The 23,746-nt window shown below is 39.6% G+C and overlaps 1 protein-coding gene across 2 annotated transcripts in view; it reads right to left on the reverse strand.

Annotated features, from left to right (window-relative positions):
* Positions 1-23,746, reverse strand: part of LOC129102439 (matrix metalloproteinase-17-like) — a 59,559-nt gene that overhangs the window by 11,325 nt on the left and 24,488 nt on the right. For both annotated transcript variants that reach the window (XM_054612596.1, XM_054612597.1), the window contains exons 4-6: positions 11,971-12,257; positions 1,516-1,692; positions 389-491 (exon numbers count right to left, since the gene is read on the reverse strand). In XM_054612596.1, the coding sequence (XP_054468571.1) occupies positions 389-491; positions 1,516-1,692; positions 11,971-12,257 (567 nt within the window). The remainder of the gene's footprint in view (positions 1-388; positions 492-1,515; positions 1,693-11,970; positions 12,258-23,746) is intronic.

Here is a 23,746-nt window from a genome sequence, read left to right on the forward strand (position 1 = left end):
GACATATCGAAGAGCTTTTAGTTTTAATCAGATGTGTACTGAATCGACAAGTGCAGGCAGCACTTTTGTTGACAAAATCGTACTGTGCCATCCCGTTTTTATCCACTCAGCTGCACTCATCTGGCCACTGAAGCACAGGCAGTGTCATGTTGAATGGGATCAAAATAATAAGTGAAGGCTGGAAAACATCCTCTTTCATAAAACAACGCCGCACCTCTTGCAAAGCAAGATCACTGCATTTGATATACACAACACAACAGTAAGATCCTTTGAGAGAGATGCTGATGGATTTTTTAAGAGGCCGAAATGGATCTTTAAAAGCAGTATAGTAATTAATTATTTTGTGTTGCATGTGAAGATTCCAAGTAACTTTACATCTTCTACTTACAGGAGGGTGGATCTGTTTAAAGGAAGGTCCAGCAGGACAGGAGGTTCAGCCGTCTGGGAGGGGTTGCCTGGCCGGTTTGTGTGGGACACCGAGTCTCTGACCCCTAGGAAGTGGTCAAATGTCAACTCAAATGAATGTAAAACAACAATCTAGTGATTCTTGGTTAATTGCTCTACTCCTGTGCTTTTGCATTGCTACGACTTTACTATGTTGTACCGTATTCTAAAATTGCACACAATGTGTATAATTCTCCCCTCTTTTTTGTTTGCTTTATTTATTTGTACACACACATACTTCACTGCACTCCTCTTCATGTTTACCATTCTCTTTCCTCACGCTGCCATTTCCTATCTTTACTAGAGTGAATGGTGTGATAAGGTCACATGCCATAATGAGATCCAATTAAACCATCCATGTTTTCATTAAATCAATAACCTTCCTCTACAGAGCTCATCAATTGCTACTTCCTGAATGAGGAGGCCTCTGTATCTTCAGACTGCTGAGCTGTTACCAGCAAATGTCTGTTTCCAGCGCGGCTCTGGGAAACATACATAATTACAGCAGAGACTCTTGAGATATGATCAGTGAAGAAGAGAAAGAGTCTGTGAAAACAATGGTGTATGTCTCCACAATGTTCTTGTTTCACACACTCTGAGACTTCACAGCCCTGATGAGACATCTAGTGGCAGAAACATCTTTCGAGACTCAAAAGAACAGCGAATTTAGCCAGTATGTGGTGTAGCAAACATATCATGTTCATAAGGACAGAATTCTGTAAGCAAGAGTGGAAAAAGTTTATGTCCAGTAAAAAAATGTCATAGGCTTAGTGAGGTGCAGCAGGGAAAAGGATTTCCAAGTACTTTGGAAATACTTATAAAGGCTGACTGTAAAATAAATTGAACACAAATGTCGTCTTTGCACTTCATAGGGATATGGCCACTTTGTTTTATTTTCTAAAAGCATTTTACCCAGTACCAAGCAATTACTGAAATACCATTTTCCACGTGTGGGCTTTTTTCAGCTTAAGACAGAATTTTTTATAGAAATGCAACTAATTTAATATCACCCGTTTTATCTCTTTAACACATAACAAACATATAGTAAGTTGACTACATGTTCCAACGTACCGTAGAGCTGCCAGACTCGGACCTTGTCTTCATAGGGCAGGTCGTATTTCAGGGGGTCGCCCACGGGACCCTGGTAGTACGGTCTCATGATGGACTCTATGGCCGAGGTGTGGACCAGGCCAATGGCGTGGCCAAACTCATGGACCGCAACCGCAAACAGATCCATCCCATGAGTGTCTGAAGGAGAAAGAGAGAGAGATCATCAAACAAAAAAAAAAAGACATAGTCACAGTTTTTATCTGACCTTTCCTTTAAAATACAAAATACTTTGTGGGTCTACATGGGTGGTAAATGCTCAATCTGACTTTATAACAATTCTCCACTGAACAGTATAGATAATTTATAGGCCTACCAATCTATACCATGCATTGTGTGAAGGGGTGAACAGAGAGTACAATTGTGACTATAGTTACTATATTTACAGTTGGGTTGCTACAGAGTAACAACTTTGGACCTACCAATCATTTAGAGACATAAGATGGTGACTTGTAAATGTTTTTTCTAAATGTGTTAACCATCAGAATCTTATGGCTTACAGCTACAGTATGTGTACGGAATATACCAATATCATGGTTCAAATGGTCAAACACGTTGAATGCATTGTTCAATATACTGTGAGTTTGATGTTTGAACAGGGCATGAAAGATTTTTAGTAAATGGCTTTGGAAAGACCCATTTATACAACAAAAAGGCGGCACTCACCTATGAGACCATTTAACTCTGTGTCCTAAATGGACCAAGTCAAAGCCCTGTTCAGGTATTTTATACTTTTCAGCTCATCTGCTTAAGGTGCAAATTAAGTCATGACAGACAGCTCAGTAGGCTTTGAGTGCTGTTAGGCATGTGGTGTAGTGAGATAACTGCCCGAGTCCCTCGGCTGGCAATCAAAAACCTGAGTGTGGAGAGAAACCTGAACCTATTTTAAGCATCCTTCCCTCTATGTTCAGCAAGAAAAGAAAAACTGAAAAAGCCTCTCAAACTCTTTGTATGACTTTGCCAAGCAGGACAAAACCTGGGCTTGGAGATTTAGATTTGCAAAAATATGGAGAGCTAGCGTGTCAAGCCAAGCTAGCTTAGAGTTCCTTGGTGGCTAAGCTGAAGTCTGCATCCAGTTAACCTAAGGTTGGCCCCAGCTTGGGACGTGCACTCATGCTTACAGTACCCAGCTGGGGTATTCAGGAGGCAAATGCCAACCCTAATCTACAGGAGCACATGGTGCAGAGAGGAAAGGTGGACAAAAGGAAAGAGAGAGAGAGAACAGGGGCTCGGAACAGAGTATGTACCATGTCATCATATTCACGGTCCATGGGAGGCTGACAGAATGAACGTAATGCCTGTGGACAAAGTAGGAGCGGAGAGAATTGGATGGATGAACTAGATTCATTTAGGAAGGCAGAGAGATATAGATAGATGGAAAGGACTTTTGTGTCACTCTACAGACTATTTAATTATTTTATATTTAGGGGCCCAATCTATGTTCCACTGGATTAACCAGTGAGCCATAAAGCAGGTTTTTTGATCAACCTAAGTGCTCTCATTGCATGATGATGATGGGAATACATTTACTAGACCTCTAAACTCTTCCTGTCTTTCATTCCTACAATCCTCATAAACTAGGATCACAAGATATAGTTGCTTTGATCTTAGAGGACTTAAAAGACGGCAACCTCAAAAAACATCACACACCCCTCAGTGGATGCCCTGAAATTTGCCTACAGGGCCAGCATGTTTGTGGAAGACGGTTTCAGTCAACATGAGTCTGGAGTAACTTTGACAGCCTGGGAACTTATCATATTTGAAGACCTAACAACTTTATTTCAGACCCCAGGTCTCTTGAATTGCGCCAATTATTTGCAAAATGCCATAGTCAATTCTTAGAAACTAAGCAAGAGATTTATTAAATCAAGTTGCACCATTAAAAGAAACATCTTAACTAGTAAAGACTTTAGTAATATATAAATCGTCTCGGAAAACTGTAGCACTAATCTATGTAAACAGGAAATCATTGTAGCAACACAAGCTGTGGAATAAAATTACAGTTTTGGTGGGCAAACAACATATTAAACTGTGCCAATGCTATTGAAATGTAATTATTATGTGCTTTATTTATGTGTGAACACATGGACAAATATATGTTTTATAGTAGTAATCATTAAGGTTGAGTTTGAGGGAGAAATATTCAATTATACTAACCTATTGGGGTCATATATTAGCAACTACCGTTTGCTTTGTCAGTTGGTTCTGTTGGCTGAACGACAATTACCACCTAGCGTTAACAACGTGTTCAACAACAACTAATCTCTACATGAGAACTACCCTGTGTGGTGGAAAGTGATGTGTAAATTCCACAGAAGACATAATCTAAAGGCTTCTAGTTCCTAGAAAGTACAATCTTTCTTAATCACCAAGAAGGTTTATAATATGGGTTGATGATTCATGCAACAGTTGAGGACACACAGCTGGTCAACGGTAGTGGTGTGGCCCACAGCCAACATCCAGTCCACCATTACACAAAACATTTCTCTCACGGGATGAGACCAGACCACAAAAATAATTAAGTAACAAGAGATCATTGCCAACAACTTCCTCTTACTCCAAAATATCTGCCACTCTGGGCCCAAGATTCTTGCATCCAACATCATTACCAACTTCCTCCACGCACATGGTCCAAACTCTCCCTAAGAGGTAGCAACTCTGGATAATTGGAGACAAAACAGCTTCTTCCCCTGAGCAGGGCTCCTTATCAATACATCTGATATCCCCTAACATGGTTAACAGAATAGACAGCAGAACGGTAGCAGCTGCTGTCTCTGTGGCAAAATAACATTGTCCTTGATCAATGAGTTTGCAAATATTTAGTTCCATTTCACTGTCACGTTCTAGACTACTTTTTTGACTTGATTTGTGCAAGGGATTTTCCTTTTCTTTTTGATAAATATTGTTTTCTTGGGAGTTTTCCTCACAAACAATGGAAGGCTAGAGTTGGTGGTGATTCCCTATTAAGATAGCAAAGACAATGTTTATCAGCCAGTATACAAGACACTTGGCAATATGCAAACTAAATAATGGAGCCTGGAGCAACCTTGTGGAACAAATAATTAATCAGCAATGTTGTGGCTGCTTCGTTATTCTTCAGCTCTGACAAAATTGAGTTGACAAAGATATCCTGAGATACATTTCAACATGTATAGGGATTCTTTCGCTCTCGGTTACTAGGTTCAATAGCTTTCTTCCAGGTTCTCAAACACTTATGGTATATGAAGCAAAGGTTTTTCCATGTTGTAAATATCTCACAACAGCTCTATACTACTACATTTATTGTGTCAGATCTAGTACAGTATGATGGTGTAAACTACATTCTGGGGCTCCAGTCGAAGTAAGGATAATTTGTTGTGCAATGAATACAGTGCAGTGGAGTGCTCCATTTATTGCAATGTGGTATGATGAAAATACTCTCTGGCCTCCAACAAGGAAAATAATCATCCAGCCCAAATGTTAGCCTTTACATTGGATGGTAATCCTTGTAATGTGGTGGCCTATGATTTCAGCACCTTTGTTAGTTATCTAAATTGTAAAAATGCATATTTGTTTTGCAATTTAGTGTAATTTGACATTATTATGTATCTCCTATTATTTATTTTTATTTCAGGTTCATGAAAGCTTTATTTTTTCATTCAGTTTCCTTATTTTTTATGAGAATGATATCAGTGCAACAGAAACTCAGAGTGACAATAGTTACAAATGATCTGTTACTTATCTGAACTAATGGTATTGGCATAAACTATTCAGCAAGTGTTGGGGCACAAATTGTCATAGGCCACAAGAGTATACTCCCTTCCTGATATCTACTGCATGCTCAGTGAGCCCTAAAAGAGCTCTGTGTTTACATGTTTATCCCCTGGAGGTACATGAACACAGCTCAATCTTATAAACTCGCCGATACTGCAAGTCTGTCCACTGGCATAGTTCAAGTTTAACAACGGTGACAACAAGGAACCTAATGGATGTGTTGCCTCAATGACTCAGCAGACGAAAACACACAAGTTTTAAAAATCATGTCATATATACTTAATTTTGAAGGAAAGGTAAACCAGAAATAAGAAAGCTAGGGTAATTTAATCACTAAAGTTGAGTGGATTAGGCTCTTTGTAACACAGTTTTGATTGCTATACCATTATGATGAAACACTCTCTAATGCACACTTGGGGAGAAAATAATAATTAATAATAATAATAATTAAGCCTTTATTAGTCCCACAATGGGGACATTATTTCCCTGCATTTAACCCATCCCGGAGGAGCAGTGGGCTGCAATGAAGCGCCAACCTTGTGGTTACCGGACAAGCGCTCTACCTCATGTGCCACAGCCGTCCCAAAAAGGGACTGGGGTCGCCCTTATATATTTTTGTAGGCCGTATTATCTGATAAAAAGTTTAAATTAATGATAATATAGTAGCATTAAACTGTCCAATCTACCTTCTATGTTTTTTTTTTGTGTTCATTTTTCTTTTGCAGAAGACATGAGCTACACACAATGATGCATGGTCACACCAGTAGCACACAGCGAGAAAAAAATGAATGTCATGAAAAATTCACCTGCTTAATGACACTTTTGTTTCAGTCTGGGTAATCAGTTTGCAGAAGCAGATTGCTGACATACTGCTAATTAATAGAACCAATCTGCTGCCTATCAAAGCAAAGACAATACTCCCAGACCTCCACTTATTTGATTTCGCCCAGACGGCGCCCTCTCAAGACTCCTAATGGACGGCGGTACCATCAATCACACAGTAGGGGTGAACTGGTCCGCTAAATGTGGTGCTTAATATTCCACTATTCAGCATCATCATACACATTAGGAGATGGCCTTGGCAGACCTAGATTTAGGGTCCCGCAGAGAACAATGCACCGGGAGATGGGGGAAGGGAATTAGCGAAGGCAATTACTCAGCTACAGATTTGCCTGATAAGGTTCATTTTTCCAAAGACGATTACATAGCTCTGCAATCTGCTGCAGCACCGACACTCACTTTTTACCCCCTGGGCTGACCTAACAAGTTTACATCTTCTCAAGGGATTAGCGTGCTTTTGAAAAAGTTGCTAAGAACAACAATTTATGAATCTGATAGCTTTGTGGGAGCAGAGCTGAGCCGGGCAGGACTAAACGTCTTTCGCCTTAAAGGCAGAACCACACATAGAAGCAGTGATACTGACGTCAGCTATGCCTTGGAGACAAGTTGGTGATGCTGGGGAGGATGTTGTGAGATAGCAGCAAGGAAAGGCTGGCAGAGTGTGACTTGAAGAAATTAAGGGTTGATTAATTAACTTTTTTCCCATACGCCTCAGTGCGCCAGTCTGGCAGCCTCAGAGTTGGAGAGAAGGCAATCTCAACGGCTTAACAAAGCATTATAATCCAGAGGTGAGCTGAACCCTCGAACACCACAGAAGAAGAGAGAAGGTCTGTGGCTCTCTTTGGGGAGCTCATTAAAGACATTTGAGGATAGTTTTGAGGGGATTCATCACAGTGGTAGAAAGAAGCATCCATAAAAATAGCAACGGTCAACCAGGTATGATGATTCACAGAATCTACCCACATTTTGTTCCCACATCGAAGGACACTTCACTCTACAAACACAATGGTTACCATCATCATTCAGTCTCCTTAGATTATTCATGGCTGGCAAAATCAACATAATGTTAAAAATTAGAACATAAATAAATATTAAAGGCAATAACTTTGCTGTTAAACTTTTGCTGTTTTTTTTGGTTAAGTTTTAGCTATTTTACTGGATTATTCTTTAGTACAAACTTCTTAAATACGTATTTACAATATCGTATAGTTTTATATCCTGCGAATAATTTTGGAAAGCACCATGAGCAGAGAAATAAATTAGTCACTAGACTAGGTCACACCTCTGACCACTCCCTCCTTCACTGCCCTGCTCCCACTAACCAAACCCACATCTATGCAGCTGTTCCTACCCCCCCAAACACACACTCAGGCTGCACTACAGCATCCCTTGCTTGTCCTGCCACTGCTGCGGCCTGGTGGGAGGTCTAATTGGAGCAGATTGAGCTGCTGTCCTGTAACATATGGCTCACAGCCCTGGCAGCAGAAAACAAAGGAGGGAGACCCACTCAGGTCCTGGCCCCATCAAAGACTATCCAGCTGGGATGGATGGACACACAGACACACACAGACACACACACACACAGACATAAACACACACACACACACACACACACACACACACACACACACACGCACACGCACACGCACACACACAAACCCTCTAAGGTCCGGCCTACGTTTGAGGTTTAATCTAAAACATGAGGTCAAAATGCACCATGGGGCTGTGGACCTTTCTACAGACCTTTTAAAGATTTTAAATTCACATTTGTTGTGGCTAGCACATTGTTACTATTGAAGAAAACAAAGTAATTCCATTAACATCTAGCTTGTCTGATCCCCATTCCCAATTTGAAATACACAATTCCTTTTGGCTCAGCTATGTTAGAATGAAGTGACTAAGTGATTAAGGCATGCATTTATTTCTTCAAATTCAGTTAGGAAGAACACAATGCTATTTTAAATGAATCCTTAAGAACTGTGGTATAAGACAAGCAACTTTACCTTTGGTCTCACACAATATCAGCTTTTTTGAAAGAGAGTTAAGCTTTTGGTCTTGCTTATTGTCTGTGACAAGCAACTGACTCATATGTCATGCTGAATATCATAAGAAAAAATCTGGACAAAATGCAACAGAGCATAATAGCAGAACTGTGACAATCATATTAGACCAAACACACAACTTACAACTAGCTAATTAACAAATATTTTATAAAAATCCATATACTGCAATTGCAAGTCTTTTCCAATGGACCACAGATGTCAACTTTTTCCAGAATGCAGCAATATCAAATAGAGTACTGGTGCATGAACTGTAACTGAGCTCTGTTTATTACATTGTATTGCACAACATAATGTCTAAATAACACTAAAAGTTACACAGTGAGTTTATAGGCCTATTGCCATTCCGTCTGTGTGGCAAAATCACCCATATTGTAAGGGAAGCTGATTCTGCTGGCTTACAGATTTTGCTCTGTTTTGTTTCCAGCTTCGGAAGAGGTATTCATTCCAGGTTTTGTCATGAATTCATCTTTCATACAGGAATTACTCTATTTGGGATGCCTAAGGTTGAGGTGAGAAAGAGGTGTATTTGGAAATAGGTATAAGCTGCCAAGTTGTGCAATTCTGCTTCCTGGTAGGATAAAAAGGCTTCACTTGGAAACAGAGGAGGAATGGTGGCGATCTCAACATATCCCAGACTTTTGGCACCTCTTAATTTCTTGGCTGCAGGGACTTATAAACAGATGATGGTATATCCAGCATGGCAGTAACAATTACTCTTCCCCTGCTTAGGCACTATTTGAAATTCTATAGAAACAAAGGCAAAATACCAACATCAACTACCCACAAACATCAGATATAGTTAGAAAAATCTATGTCAATTTCTATTTTTTTCTGCCATTGAGTTGCCATACTTCTTACATCAAAAAGAAAAACACCTACGCCATGATTGTCCAGGTTTCTTCCCCAAAATGTAGCCAAATTCCTCTTACCAACCACAAAACCACTAAGCATTTCAGATATATAATATGTCAAACAGAAACTGACGATGTGGGGGTATTTCTTTTGCCTTATCACATTTCAGAAATCTGTGTAACATTCCGAAATAGGCAATCAGATACACTTTTGCGGGTGTGCACAGGTGAGATTTGAACTTCTTTATAGAAAAATGTCTGCCACTTTGTGTGTATGCAAACGGGTTTAGCACTATCAAATGTGTTTGAGTAGAGACTGTGCATCATGTTCCCATCTACTCACTGAAACCCACGGTGTCTCCTCTTAACTGGAGCTGTACCCCTAAAAGTGATAATAAAACATTGTTGTGAGGCTTTACTGTGAGATAACCAATAACCCAAATTCCCATTTGCTCATTTGTTTAGCATATCAGCCAATGTGTGTCACTTTAAAATTACATAAGCTGTTTGCCAGTATTTTAGCTTGGTGCTAAATCAACTCACTCAGAATGGCACCCTCAGGACATTCATCTAGCAATCCTATGCTTTATCACCCAGCTTATTACGCAGCCTGATAGTATTTTGCACCACAATGCTGAATGTTATTTCTTTTTTTGTAGCTGGTATTGATGGACCAAGTTATAGTGCTGTGGCTCCTGCACAGAGAGATAACATTATATTATATTTTTGAGATAACACAATCAAAACGTGTTGGCATGCGTTCTTGCTTACACGCATATATTTTGGTCTTTACTTCACGTAATCTATAATCTTCTTGACAGTGTCACAACATCATTTTGAAGCCTTTGTCGCATTGTAATTGAACAACAATTTAAAGGTCAAAAATGTTTGGATCTGTTGGACTTAGGGAAGTACTAGAGCATCATCTAATGACATCTTCACTGGCAAGTTGACCTGAGTTGGATTGCTGTGTCATACTCATACAAACGTTCATTCTTGGACTTAGTTTGGAAACTTGTCAGACTCCAAAATATTTTCTCACGTCATCTCTACCTCTCTGCGTGTCATGTTTCTCTCTCTCCTCTGCTGTCCATTCATCTTTCAAAAAGAAGGGATGAATGGAGGTACTGAGCAGAGGAAAGAGGGAGGGCATTTTAAATTCAGTCATCCAGATGAAAGGAAGACTAAAGAAAGCAAGTCAGAGAAAAGGAGAGTTAATGATTCATGTTGTCATTCGTATGACCGCACCGAGACAGCCTCTGCCTGACGATGCATTCAGCGCATCTAGATCACTCCATCCACTCATTTCATCCGGATGAGTGGACTTATACTGCTCCCCTGCCCTTTCCTGCTTTCCACCTCCCTCCCTCCTTTAAAAAAAGAAAAGAAGCAAAGGACAGTGGGGAGAAATAAGGATGATGCTGAGTGACAAGCCCCCAAGGTTTAGAAAATGCGACGATTAGGTCACATTTTGGAGAAATGGTCCTGCTGTGCCACCAATAATTCATTTGCACCAGTGAACACAAAGGCGAACACACACACACACACACACACACACACACACACACACACACACACACACACACACACACACACACACACACACACACACACACACACACACACACACACACACACACACACACACACACACCACAACCAGTCTGGACAGTTCTGCAGAGGTGCAAAGAGGACGTGAGTGAATGTATGAAAGAGTGAATCTGTGGGGGTAACGTTCTAAAGCCGAAACACCAAAGCACTGTGTTGTGTTTCCCAGAGCTGTCAAGGAATAATGGATATTTCTAATATAAGCTCGTCTATTTTTGATTGGCAGAGCTGATTGAATTCCATTTAGAGCTCCTGTCATCCTGTCCTCATTTCAAACTCGCAGCTCTCCCTCAGCGGGTAATCACGCTCTTTCAAAACTGTTTGATGAAAGTAATTTGGCCAGATCATTCAGGATAATGCTGCATAAAGCAATCTATTAGCTCACACAGCTCAAAGCAAAAACACTGCATGAATATGTTTCACTGGAACGGGCCAAACACAGTCTGTGTGTGGATGAGTAAAATCAGACTTAACAATGGCACAACACAACAGTTTAAAAATATCTTGGCTCTGGTTAATAAGCTATCTTGATAATGAATTAAAGCTCCAGTTCACCGAAATGAAAGGATAACTAGCGACCATCTTGGTATGCAGGGGGTACGTAGAAAGCTCAACTAAAATTATTTGGGTAAAGGAGGAAAAAAAACAGTCTAATACGGTTTCAAACTGGTGTGATGCTGATCTTTAGAAATTTTACAATAACCATCAAGTTGCCCATGAACCTGTCAATTGGACGCCCAACAAGTGTTTAATTGTGAATGAAAACTAGTTGGCAATGCGAGCAGTGAGTTGAAACTTAGCTAAAAATAATGAATAAATGTTTAAGCAGTTAGCTCAAAGGTTGTCAATACAATATTCAGAGCAGTGATCGGTGGTAACCGTTATGAGCGCAGTGAAGAGTGCCGGCGATTAGCTAGCCAGTGGGACAATAAATAGAGATTCACATGAACTAACATGTACACGGCCTTTGTAAACTGACCACAGAGAAGCTCTGATTACACACTCACACTATATCTTTACATACAAATATTTGTTTGCTGCTGTATTAATGCTCTGAATATCATAAAGAAAAGCTTCAAAGTAATGGAGAAATTGTTCAAATAGCTATAATGGATTAACAGCTGAAAAAGTTAGTTCCCTTAAACTCATATGCATTAAGTATGAAAACCCGAACTCTCTTTAAGATATAAACAGCTAGATAATTGGGTCTGTTTCACTCTGTGCTGCTGGCAGCAAACGGATGTTATATATTCGTACAAACATTTAGACAATGGTTTAATGTAGCAAATTGCAGCGTTTATCACCTGGAGATCTGAAGGTCCAGGCCTCGTCATCATCAAAGTGTGTATCTCCAGCTGTGAACCTCTCTCCAGGGAAAAAAGCGTGTGCCACGGTGCCCCCTGGCCCGTCAAAGGGATATCCATCGTTGTGGTCGGCCTTAGTGAAGTCAATCTGAATGTCTGCATCACTGCCGGCCACTTCATGGAAGTTTAGAGGTGCGATGTCACTCCAGACCTTCAGGGCATAGTACATCAGGGCTCGGACAGTGTCCCTGCCCAGTACGGCCGAATCCTTAGGGAAGGTCCTCACTCTGAGAGAAGAAAGGGGGCAGACAAATATGTCACATAAGAGAAGAAGAGACAAGATTGGACGAGGAGGAGGAGAGGAAGGACACGGGGGAGTTGAGATGACAAGAAAGGAGAGGAAAGAAGAGGTGGCTGATGAAGAAGGAGGATGGGAGACTTGACAGGAGAACAGAGTAAAAGTGGAGACAAGAGGAGGGAGCTGGGCAAATTGAGCGGAGAAAAAGTGATGATGGACAAGAAACAAGAGGGGGGAAAAAAGAACATTTAAGGAGGAAAGGGTAAGGGAGGTAAAAAATTCCATTGTAGGAGAAAGGAGAATAGAATGTCAAGTGTAAGGGTGACACATCAGAGATGAACATGAAGTCAGGGAAGGGACACAAAAGTAAAATGTATGGGAAAGAGGGAGCTGAGCACAGGAGAAAGAAAGAAGTGGAAAAAGGAAGCAGGTTGCAGCAGTAGATACTGGCAGGAGAAGAGCAGGATGGGGGGATAGCTCTTAATTGTAGAAAAGCATAAAGGTCAACTCAGCAATGTTTGCCACTGGGACAGACCTGCACGGAACCCAAAAATGATGTTTGCATATAGTGATTCCATTGTTTTTTGTATTTCATGGTTAGGTGCTCCCGCTGCTCAAACACACTGATAATAAATAGGGTAGAGAGTAAACTGTGCATTGGAATAGATTATGGCGAGCTTTCTCTTTCCCTTCCATATTTCATTTTCTTGCTCTTATCACACTTAACATCTCTCAAGCTATTTCTTTGTCAGTGACGGTAAAACAGGACAAGAAAAAACTGAAAATCATCCACAAGTTAGGGTACCCTTTCTCCATTTAAATCTTCACTCCTTATCCAATATTCTCTTTTTTCTATCTCCTTCAGTGAGACTTTGCCTCTTAACAAGAGGCAAAGTCCAAACCTAACAAGAGAGAGTCACAACATTGAAATATTTGCATCACCGATTGCTGTGATATATAAAAAAAATACTGTATAGTACAGAAAATATGTCTAACATTTCGTAGATGTTCAAGGTTATTCTGGTAGCACATCATGCACAGTTGTACCTTGGACAGCTTGATTTTATCAACAAGCTTGACCTCTTTTTCAAGTATCGTCTCTTGCATCAAATGAGGCAAAACTGTCCCTCAATCAAATAAAAAAAAGAGAGCAAAACATGGATATTGATTCGCATATTGATTGTCATAGACAGACCTAAGAAATAGTTTAATACTACAAGGCAAGATGTCCCACACATATCGATTGAATTCCACAAGCATAAACTAATATATAATAGATATTTGTCTCTGAAAGTGTGAAACGAACACATACTGACAAGACTAAAATAAGGAATACCTTGGGAGAACATCAATTCATGCTTGAACTGCACCAAAACAAAAATGGCCTTCTGTCGAACCACCCGCATATCTCATTTATCCTGCAATTTCCAGGGAAGAGGTAAGAAAATAGCAAATTTAGGTGAAATGGTGAATACAGCTATGTGAAGTTATCAACAAGGGCTGTACACTCTGTAGGTGAGTGCACTTCAGCTGAGCTGTGACTTTCCAGTATGTGTGGATAAACCGTCTTATAAATTAAATGTCTTTTAATCCAGGGTTAAGCAGATTTTATATTTGCTTGGAGATTCAATCGATTCTTAAAAAATAATATATTTTTTCCCGAGCAGACGTTTGTTATTTCGATTTCAGTTGTATAAAATGAATCCTTTTACACGTATCTTAACATAATCAACTTGAGATCAGAATATTTCTATATCACACACTATATGATTTTATCTCTGAACTGTCGATACGGTCCATCTTCCTTTGATTGTCAGACTGAGAGCCAGGGCAGTGGGGGACCACTCAGAGGCTGGTTTATTCAGGAACAATGACCAAAAATGAATGCTCTGATGCTAGTAAGGCTATTAAGACGCATGATGGAAAAAGTTCGCTTTGAGCACAATAAGCTGAGCGCCAAATAGTCCCATTATATTCGAGAGGAAGCAAACATCTCTATGACCGATATCTCCAAAACTAGGCAACTCACACCAAAACAATCTAGAATTGTAAATGGCACTCCAATTAATGGGAAGAATATGTATTTTGATTTTGGCGTGAACTGTCCCTTTTAACATTTTATTAAACTGAGGGATTCATAGGAAACAATGCATGTCTTAAATACTGCATGGAGAAAGCAACAAGAACAAACAGCCAGGTGACATGCTGCACACCTCAGCATGGTATCCAACACCTCTCACTGTGCCCTGCTGTTGTGTAGAAAACTACTTACACCATCTGCAGTAAGAAATCAGATCAGTCGTTGCTTATGGCATAATCGAAAAAGTCTAATTATTGCCCGACTTCTTAATCAAAGCAAGGTGAGTTTGTTTGGCCGCACTGTAAACAGACACACTGCTTGCTCTTCTGCTGTATTTTTGACAATGTAGCTGCTCAAGGAATATTTCCTAGGCTGATATCTAAATGATTTTAGCCGTAAACCCCAAATCCCAGTGTAATAGTTGTAATGCCTGCCCACATCTCCCCTTTACAAAGAATATCCAAATCCCACTCGACGACATTAATACCACAAAGATATGAAGCTGCACCCGCTATGGGACTTGTCATACTCAAGACTTTGCCAATCATAGTAAATATGAGGTGAACAAATAGGTTTGAGAGACAGAAGTCACTGTCACTACAAACAATCTTGTTTCATAAAAAAGCCCTCTGTCATTCCCATTCCTTCTTTTATTTAAGCTGGCATCTTGAAAGCTGAGTTCCTGTCAAACAGATCATTTGTTTGACATTTGTTTCAATTCATGCAAATCCTTCATGATTAAGGACTTTTCTTTCTGAGGACTGGTGAATCATTCCACTGATTGAAGCTGCTCTCCCACAGATTTCTTTTGCTCTTTTATCAGCCTAGGATCTCTGGTCATGGTGTAGGTACAGCAGCGGTTCATAATGGTGATTTCAATGGCACAATTTTTTATCTTTATCTTAACTGATTAATGCTGAACTCTTTGTTCCGGCATTCTCAAAAGAAAAGATGTAAAAGATGTGTCCAATAAATTATATATAAAAAAAACACGTGTACTCCCCATTTCTAAGTTTGTGAATCAAACTCATTGAATTTAATTATACTATATCTTAAAAAACCAAAGAGTCTGAGGTGCTCTTAGCTTGGTGAAGGAGGACAGAGGGATTGTTTGTCCAGTACTCCGTTCAATGGGACTGGCTCTACATACTTGTGCCCACCCTGACAGCTCATCACAGGGGTTTGAAAGTAAATGCTTAGACTCCAAAAAACAACCCACTTTGGTATAAGCAGTAATTAAGGTTGAGGCTGAATGTCAATGTGTGTCAGACAGAAACAGAGTGCAATGCTGTTGCAAGTTTGTGAGTGCTTCTAAATGTACATGTGCGTGGGAGGCTCAACCTTGGTTAGAGTTTAATAATTTAAGATTATATTGATAGTCTTCCTTTTATTAATTTTACTTGGTGACTATCACTATTATATTTCAGAAGAACCCTTTGTACATTTCCAATTTGCAGAGAAACAAAAAGGAGAGAATGAACAGGTAAGACGAAGATAATGAGGAAGAGAGAGCTACCATAACATAAAGGAGAGTGAGCAAAAGAGTGACTAAAAAGCAGGCACACAGACTCTCCTTTGGCAGAAATATGTCTGACACGTCCCCATGGCTTCATCTTCCACAGTTCTAACTTTAGTCAGAAACAGAGTTTGTTCTCCATGAGAATGACGAGTTCCTTAAGTTTCAGCGTTTCTCCAGGCTACTACACTCAGAGGGATCGGTGATCACACAGACACATTTCCATCTCTGACAGAGTATGTGATGTCTCCTTTTCCTTACCAGCAAAAAAAATGTACCTCATTACAAAAGCTCTTTACAAGTGTTACAGACGTGTACGGCAATACAGGAGTGGGAGTATGAGGGAGAGAGAGAGAGAGAGAGAGAGAGATGGCGGTGATACATGGGCGGAAGTGGGGAGGGGCATTTAGATCTGTGGTTTTAAAGAATATAACTTTCCTCAATAGGCAGTTAGATCAACCTACCGTAGCAAATTACACATTACGATAAATAGATCATCATGCCTTCCATGATAAATGGTATTTGTAAAACATGAATGAGTTTCATTTCTGTAATATAAATGGCTGCATCCTTCCGAAACAATGACCTGACAATGAAATATATTGCATTCTCATTGTTAAGCAAATATCTATTCTTGTATCTAAACCAATGTTCTCTAATGCCTTAGCTTTCACTGAGGTCCAATTTTAGTGTCTTTTGTTATCAGGGTATTATAACACACATTTTAAAGTGTTAATCAAAACATGATTTAATTTTTACTGACAACTTGGTATTTGCTTTCAAGCCCTGAGTGCTGGGGAAACCTGACTGTAGCCTGAGAGGTGAATCCCGGAGGAGGAAACAGTCTGAAAGCACTTGCTGCTGCTGTATGCTAGTTCTTTGCTGAGAGTACTTGTATCAAATGGATTATAATGGATGGACATTGAAAAGACACTGTTTAGAATATATTCTATTGAGTCATTGAAAGTATTACAGGGGTGCCATGGGCCAACATTGAAAACTTTACCCTGTGGGCACGCAAGAACATCAATAATGGATGATTCTGCAAAAACAAATGCCACTGTTAAAATGACTTACTGTCTGCAATATCTTTGAATGGAAGCTACAATATGGTTAAGGTCAGAGAAAGATTCTGGTAGTGGAAAAGTAAACTATGGTTGAGGTAAGTGTAGGGTTTGGCAACTCAAACTTTGGCTACGGTTAGGTAGGTTTTTGGTCATGGTTATGAAAATGCGAACATTAAATGCATAGTGCATATATGCCCATCCAGCATCACAACCTGCAATTTGATGGGATACTGGGCTAGGAAATTACAACCTTGCATTTATATGTCTATGAAGAAAACAAATCTGCACAATTACCATGGCTGGAGGCGGTTCAATACTCGACAATTGAGAAATGTTGAGCAGCATGTTTTGTATTTACCATGAACTCAGCAGTACAGTTTGCTGACTGACGTGTTATTTTTTTTGTATTTTCAGCAATCTTCCACACACACAACCAGCAAAGTTTACTGTGGTCAAAACATTATTTTAGGTAAGAAAAACGGCGACATAAGATTCAAAATGCTATTATACTCATAGTCATGATGCTTCAGATCACTATTCCACCCACATGACAATACAGAGTATGGGTTGTGGGGAAACGAGCAAGACACAGGTCTTCAACCCAACTTGCTTCCTCAGCCACAGATTAGGAAAAAGTAATTTAACAGTCTTTGAAATGAGTAGGACGGACAGAAAGCTTATTAAGGTGGACTTCACTTTCTCGACCTATTGAATTCCATGGCACGATTTCCGTCGTCATTTGACAAATGAGAAGGCTTACGTGTCGAGATATGTGGGTGTGCATGCTGCATGAGCTTAAGCTGATACGGAAAGACACAAGCGTTTGCACGGACACAAGCCGGCACACACAATCTCCTATATTTCACCTGCTTGACTTTTAATTTCCACATCCTTCTTATAGGTCTTTTCACACGCAGAGTGATGATTCAGATGAAGAGAGGTGGAGGGGAAATAGGAGGGGGATGGATGGAGGGAGAGAACCACATGAAGAAAACTCTAAGACTCTTTTGCTGTCCCCCGCCTTCACCCTCTCTGCAGGCTTTTACCTCCTGTGGATCTGTAGCTCCACGGAGACATGAGCTGACATCAAAAGTGATGCTAAAATGTACAGTCGCTCGCTCACGCGCTCACGCACACACACACACACACACACACACACACACACACACACACACGTATAATAAGTAATATTCTCCTCCTGTGCTCCGCTACCCTCGGTAGACATAAGCTGATTACTCTGAAAATTGAAAGCGCATATGCAGACGGTGATTCATATGCGTTTGTAGATGCACACACATAGCGCCACAAACACACTCACAAACATGAAAATGTTTTGCTGACAGAGACACAGACTCATGCTGTGTATTACCAAAAACTCCCCGTACTTGTCCTACACACACACACACAGACATACAGACACACACACGTTATGTCATTCAGGCTGAAGATTCCAAGATGAAAGACATTAAATTAAAAGGCTCTGCATGAGACTTCCCTCTCCCCACAAATCCTTCTCTCCCCCTTTCTCTGTCTATCCTGACTATCACAGTCACCAACTCAGAGATGGCGATGTGAATTCTGGAGGAAAATATAATGGGCTCTTAATAAGATAACACTCAACAATAGTTATAGTTATTCTTAAGGTTGCCCCAAGCAATTTCACAGGTTAGTGGTTTCAAATGGCAGCAGGGAGCTATATGTTTAGGACTCCAATACTCGAGAAATATGTGCCAAGTCAATAAACTCTTCTAGGTGGCAGAACCGCTTTGTGATACAGACACAATGATGGATTTGTGATTGTCCAATAATAGAGGCAGCTCTCGCATATATGAGGGAAACTCAAGATACACGCTTCTCTGACTAAGAGGATTTCAACGTTATTACTCAAGTTAGTTAATTCAAAAAGAGTCCAGCAGTAATGTGCATATCTCTGCTTGTTCATATTGCATGTAAACAAGGATGGTTTTTTTTAGGGAATGTAATAATTGCAAATACTACAAAAAATGTAAGGCAATAAATAACAGCCGTTCCTGTTTCCTAAATAATTCCTGCACCTGCTTCTTTCTTTGTAATTCCACTTTTTTATTAGCGGTTTTGAAATATTTTTGTACCAAAAGCTGCATCTGGATGATGAAATACGTCAAAATATCTTCAAGAATAGATTCATTTGGGGCTGGTTATCATCCCCATTCCACATAGAAAATCCACTGAGCAGTTTAAATGTGCCTCATTGTTTCATTCAGTAAAAATACAGCAGTGAGGATATATAGATTGTGTTTATGATTCATAATCATTAGTATTAGTTAGTACCAGTTTATGGAAGTATTTTTGGCATAGTCATAGCACCTCTTTGGACCAAAATGAAATATCTCAAATATCTTTGCACACACATTCATGGTTCCCAGATGATGTATAGCTATGTGTATTTTCCTATGGACATTTATCACAGTACCGCCTCACAGAGCTGCTAGCATGGCTTAGGAGTCTTCCAGTCAGTCCAGTAACTCAGGCATAGATTTAAATCTTATTCCTAATTAGCCATATAGCCCCAGTGTAAATATGACGGATGTCATAGATTACCCCTTAGGGAGCGCTATTGTATAAAATCTCCCCATGCAGGCCAGAATGCCACGACATGTGGAATTCTAACTAATTCAACTTGCTGATCTTGGTGGATATTCCACTGAAAATATATATGCCCATGAATTACCTGGTGAATAATTAACAAGACATATTCCAAGTAGGAACAAGAGAATGAAAAAAAGTATGAAAAGGTTTGTCATGCTGTGACCATTACTGCTAGCAGCGTTATATTATTATAGTCCCAGAGCTAATTCTAGGACTTTAACAAACCGGTGCCATTGGATACAGCTGTAGCATTTCTTAACACCAACTAAAAACTGTGAGCTATGGCTATAATTAGTACTTTGATGGACCCCTGATGCTGAGTTATGACCATGGCTACACTTACTATTCCCATTACCGGCTGCCTTCGACTTTGAATGTGGCTTTACTGTTTTTGAATAATTCTCACTGGGTTCAGAGTGCTAGGCTACACCATGTGGACTGCACAAGACAATGGCTTTGAGCTTTAGGGCATGCTAAAACAATAATTATATAACCGCCATAAAATGTTAAGTGCATGATGTCACTGGATTTACATCTATGATAGACTTTCATTGTAATTAAGTGAGGGGTGAATGTTCCTACATCGCTCATTCCTGTGCTCACTTCATTGACTTCATTAGAAAGATGACAAGTCTAAAGTGATGGATGAGAGTTGGTGATTTTTCAATAAAGAATTTAGTCAGTAACCAACCCACTGTATCTGGCTATATAGATGCAGAAAGAAAAGATGCAATCTTCCTCTTCATGTTTGATGCTTGTTTTCTTTCTTTCCTCTTTGTTATCCTCCTCGCGATCTTTTCTCTCAGCTTGCTACACACCTATCCGTTTGAGTTATCAGTTGGGCTGCTAATGACTGCCAGGCTGATTGCTGTGATAATGGGCTAACAATATGAGATAACGAGCTAACAGTGCTTTGCTACACAACTGGGCTTTAACATTCTTGGCTGAGTGCAGTGTACTGTATGGATGTGTGTGTAAGAGAAAGAGAAAAAGAGGTAAGCGGTCAAATTGGGGATTAAGGGCTCAGCCCTGGCACAAAGACTTGCAGACATCATCACAAAAATAATTTACTTATATTTTTATTGCGGGAAAACTTGAATTCCAGTCCTTAAAAAATCAATGACTACTTAGCCTAACCCCTTTATCTTTTTTTTTTTCTGACATGCATCACATCCACCTACTCTGCACATTTTCAGAACACTATGATGTGACTTATGTGTGTGAGCAAGCAGAGGGGAGTGTGAAGTGCCAGCCAGACAGACATTGTCAATTGTGCCGAGGTGAGCTAAATCAGGAATTAGGCGAGTCTTCGCTTCCAATTGTAAGTTAATATAATAATCTAATTAAACAATCTATACATAACAGTGTAGACCTTTGCAAGACCAGGGACTCAATAATGTGTCACATTTTAAATGCTGAAGGAACTGACAGTCTCAGTTTCTGTGAATACCCAATGCTTCTTTTCAAAGTATTTGAAAGCCTGAATAGTACGATGGAGCAGTGAAGGACTTGGCATTCTAACACCTGCACATAATTGCACTTTGCTCCTTCTTGCAGAGTTATATATTTATTTTTTAATCAGAGCCTGGGGACGCAAGCATATGACTTTGCTGCTGCCCACTGCTAGTCACCATTCTTTTTTGTGAAAGAAACCACATTTCATCCAGATCATTGTGGCGTGGGCACAGACTCACTTCAGTGCTGATTGACAGGTGAAGGACTGATGAGTACCTCAACTAAGTAACTCTTGCAATCTTAATCTGTATAACATAATTTATTGATTCTGTTAACATGACAGTTGCCATATGATGAGTCTAATTAATGTTGACTTTGTGTACCATTTACGCTCAATTACGAATACACTGTTATTAAATCCTTATAACCTAAATCCTAATTAATAACTAACTATTTTTGGATCTGGGACATGTATGCCTGCATAAAAAGTAGTGTCTAAACCAATCACACCTTTGCTTTGCCTGGTCCCCCTCATGCTACTCTGTCAAGCTGTCAGAGCTAACATAGAGCCCACACTGTCACTGTCACTCCCTGAATTTTTTTAATGAAAATTAAATTCCATAGAAAAGCAGAGGGACAAGTCTTTTATTTGTGTTTGAATATATATATCCAGGATGACTGACTGGTTCAGCAGCAAAAACAGGTTAAAATGATAAAGATAGAAGCTACAGCGTACGGATCACAGTGTAAAAGTTAACAACCACATCACCCGCCGATAGAGACAGTAGACAATGAAATTAAGGAACAACAATGTTCCCTGTAAAGCTGGGTTAATTCAATGTTACAATCATTCAAAAGCAAAAGAAGCATGAGTAGACATTTAGTAAACCTTTAGCAGCTTGCATTGTTTAGAAGTGCTAAGATAGTTAATGATACTAATGTTAGCTCCACTGGTTTTTGATATGGAAACGTTACGTTTTAGAAACGTTTATTTCTTCCCAACATTTCCAGGTAACAAATATCACTATTCCTCATGGCCCAGGCACAACAGTTAACTATGAATAGCTCGAAATCTACAAAACCAGCCGTGATCGGAGCTGGCTGTTGTTATGCTATAATTGGAAACACTGTGTTCAAGGGGCGGGACTTAGCGAAGGATCAGCTGTATTTTTTACTTTATCCTAACATCATGTTCCCCTCATGTTTCATTCATATACCTTCATGGCTCTAAAGTGAAATAATTAAAAATAATATATAGATGCAATATTTATGTTGCAGCAATATAAATAGTACTTTTATTTAATCTGACTGATGTGGTGGATCAAAATACTAATATTTAATATGGTTGTCAGATTACATCAGACTCATTAGATGTTTTGAGCATTATCTCAATTCTCTCAGCCCTGTTCAGCCATATAATCTAATAAAGCAAAGATACCATGAAATATTGGATGATAAAATTATTTTCCAAACCGAGCAGGGAGGGAATTACTATGCAAGTGCTACCATGTCAGCTGAAAAAGACAGAAGCCGAAAGCATGACCAGAGAATTACAGAGGCGGCCAATCTATGCAGAATATCAATGCTTTGTTGTGGCGCTTTACTGAAAATCCGAGCCTTGGAAATCGCTCTGGATCTGAAGCTGCAGCAGATAGTCCACAACTGTTCCAGCACACTGTTCTACAAATGTAAGTGCTGTGAATACAAAGGTGCTTCACTGGACTGATGGACTGAAGACAAACATGTTTTATTTCAAGGTGGAGTTAGCTGACGGGAGCACAGTCTATGATGGGCACCAGTAAAAAAAAAAAAAAAAAAAAAAAAAATCCCTCTCTCTGTAACAGAGGCTCTGCTCTTTGGGAATCATGCACTTGACTTTCTTCCTTCACCACCTGTAGGCTCGAAAAGTGGCTCTATAAAGCTTGTACGATATTTCTTGTCGAAGGTGGCAGCTGTTCCCAGCTTGGATTCACAGCAGTTGAAAAAGATTCCAACAGTGAAATATAGCCACATGTTCCAATCCACAGGAACCTCTTCTGCAGCGTTGCATACTTTCTTCCGTCGATCGTCATGTGAAGTGCATTTCAAACAATCCTCTTTTTTCAATTGATTACTAAATGCACCGCTTCTGGTGGAGCTTTTTAGATATTTGCAGAGGATGTCGTGAGAAGGTGGTAATGTTTTTCAATATATTTTCAATGGAATAAAATTGCAGAAGAATTGCATGAATTTAGAATGTATCCAATTAAGGTAAACAAAAAACATTTATGAATTTTCTGCACTTACTGTTGTAATAATGAAGGGTTTTAGGCAAGTAGAAATTAGAAATCACTTAAAACAACATTTTATCTTTTAAGTGGATTGGTATCCGAGTCTTTTACTGAGAAGACAGACGTGTTTGTTGTCTTTTAAAGGGTTATCTAATCAGTTAGCTAACCACTTTCCCAAATGCCTTTCCTTTGAGCCAGAATTGATCTTGAATGCAAAGATTTCCGGCTTGAGGAAAAGTCCTCTAATCTACAGAACTGCATTAGGCTCAGATAAACGGATCTGATATGCAATACACGAATTATGCTGAAACTCACAACTTAACGGGATGATTCTCCTCTAGGTAATTAGCTCTGGAGTACCCAAATATTAGGACAATGATCTGTTTTCACTGAACAAGTGTATTTTCACTAGGTAAATAGTGTAACCTACTACACACATAATTCAGCTCATTTTCCCATCTG

This window comes from Anoplopoma fimbria, chromosome 14 (assembly GCF_027596085.1).
Source record: "Anoplopoma fimbria isolate UVic2021 breed Golden Eagle Sablefish chromosome 14, Afim_UVic_2022, whole genome shotgun sequence".
NCBI classification, from domain to species: domain Eukaryota; kingdom Metazoa; phylum Chordata; class Actinopteri; order Perciformes; family Anoplopomatidae; genus Anoplopoma; species Anoplopoma fimbria.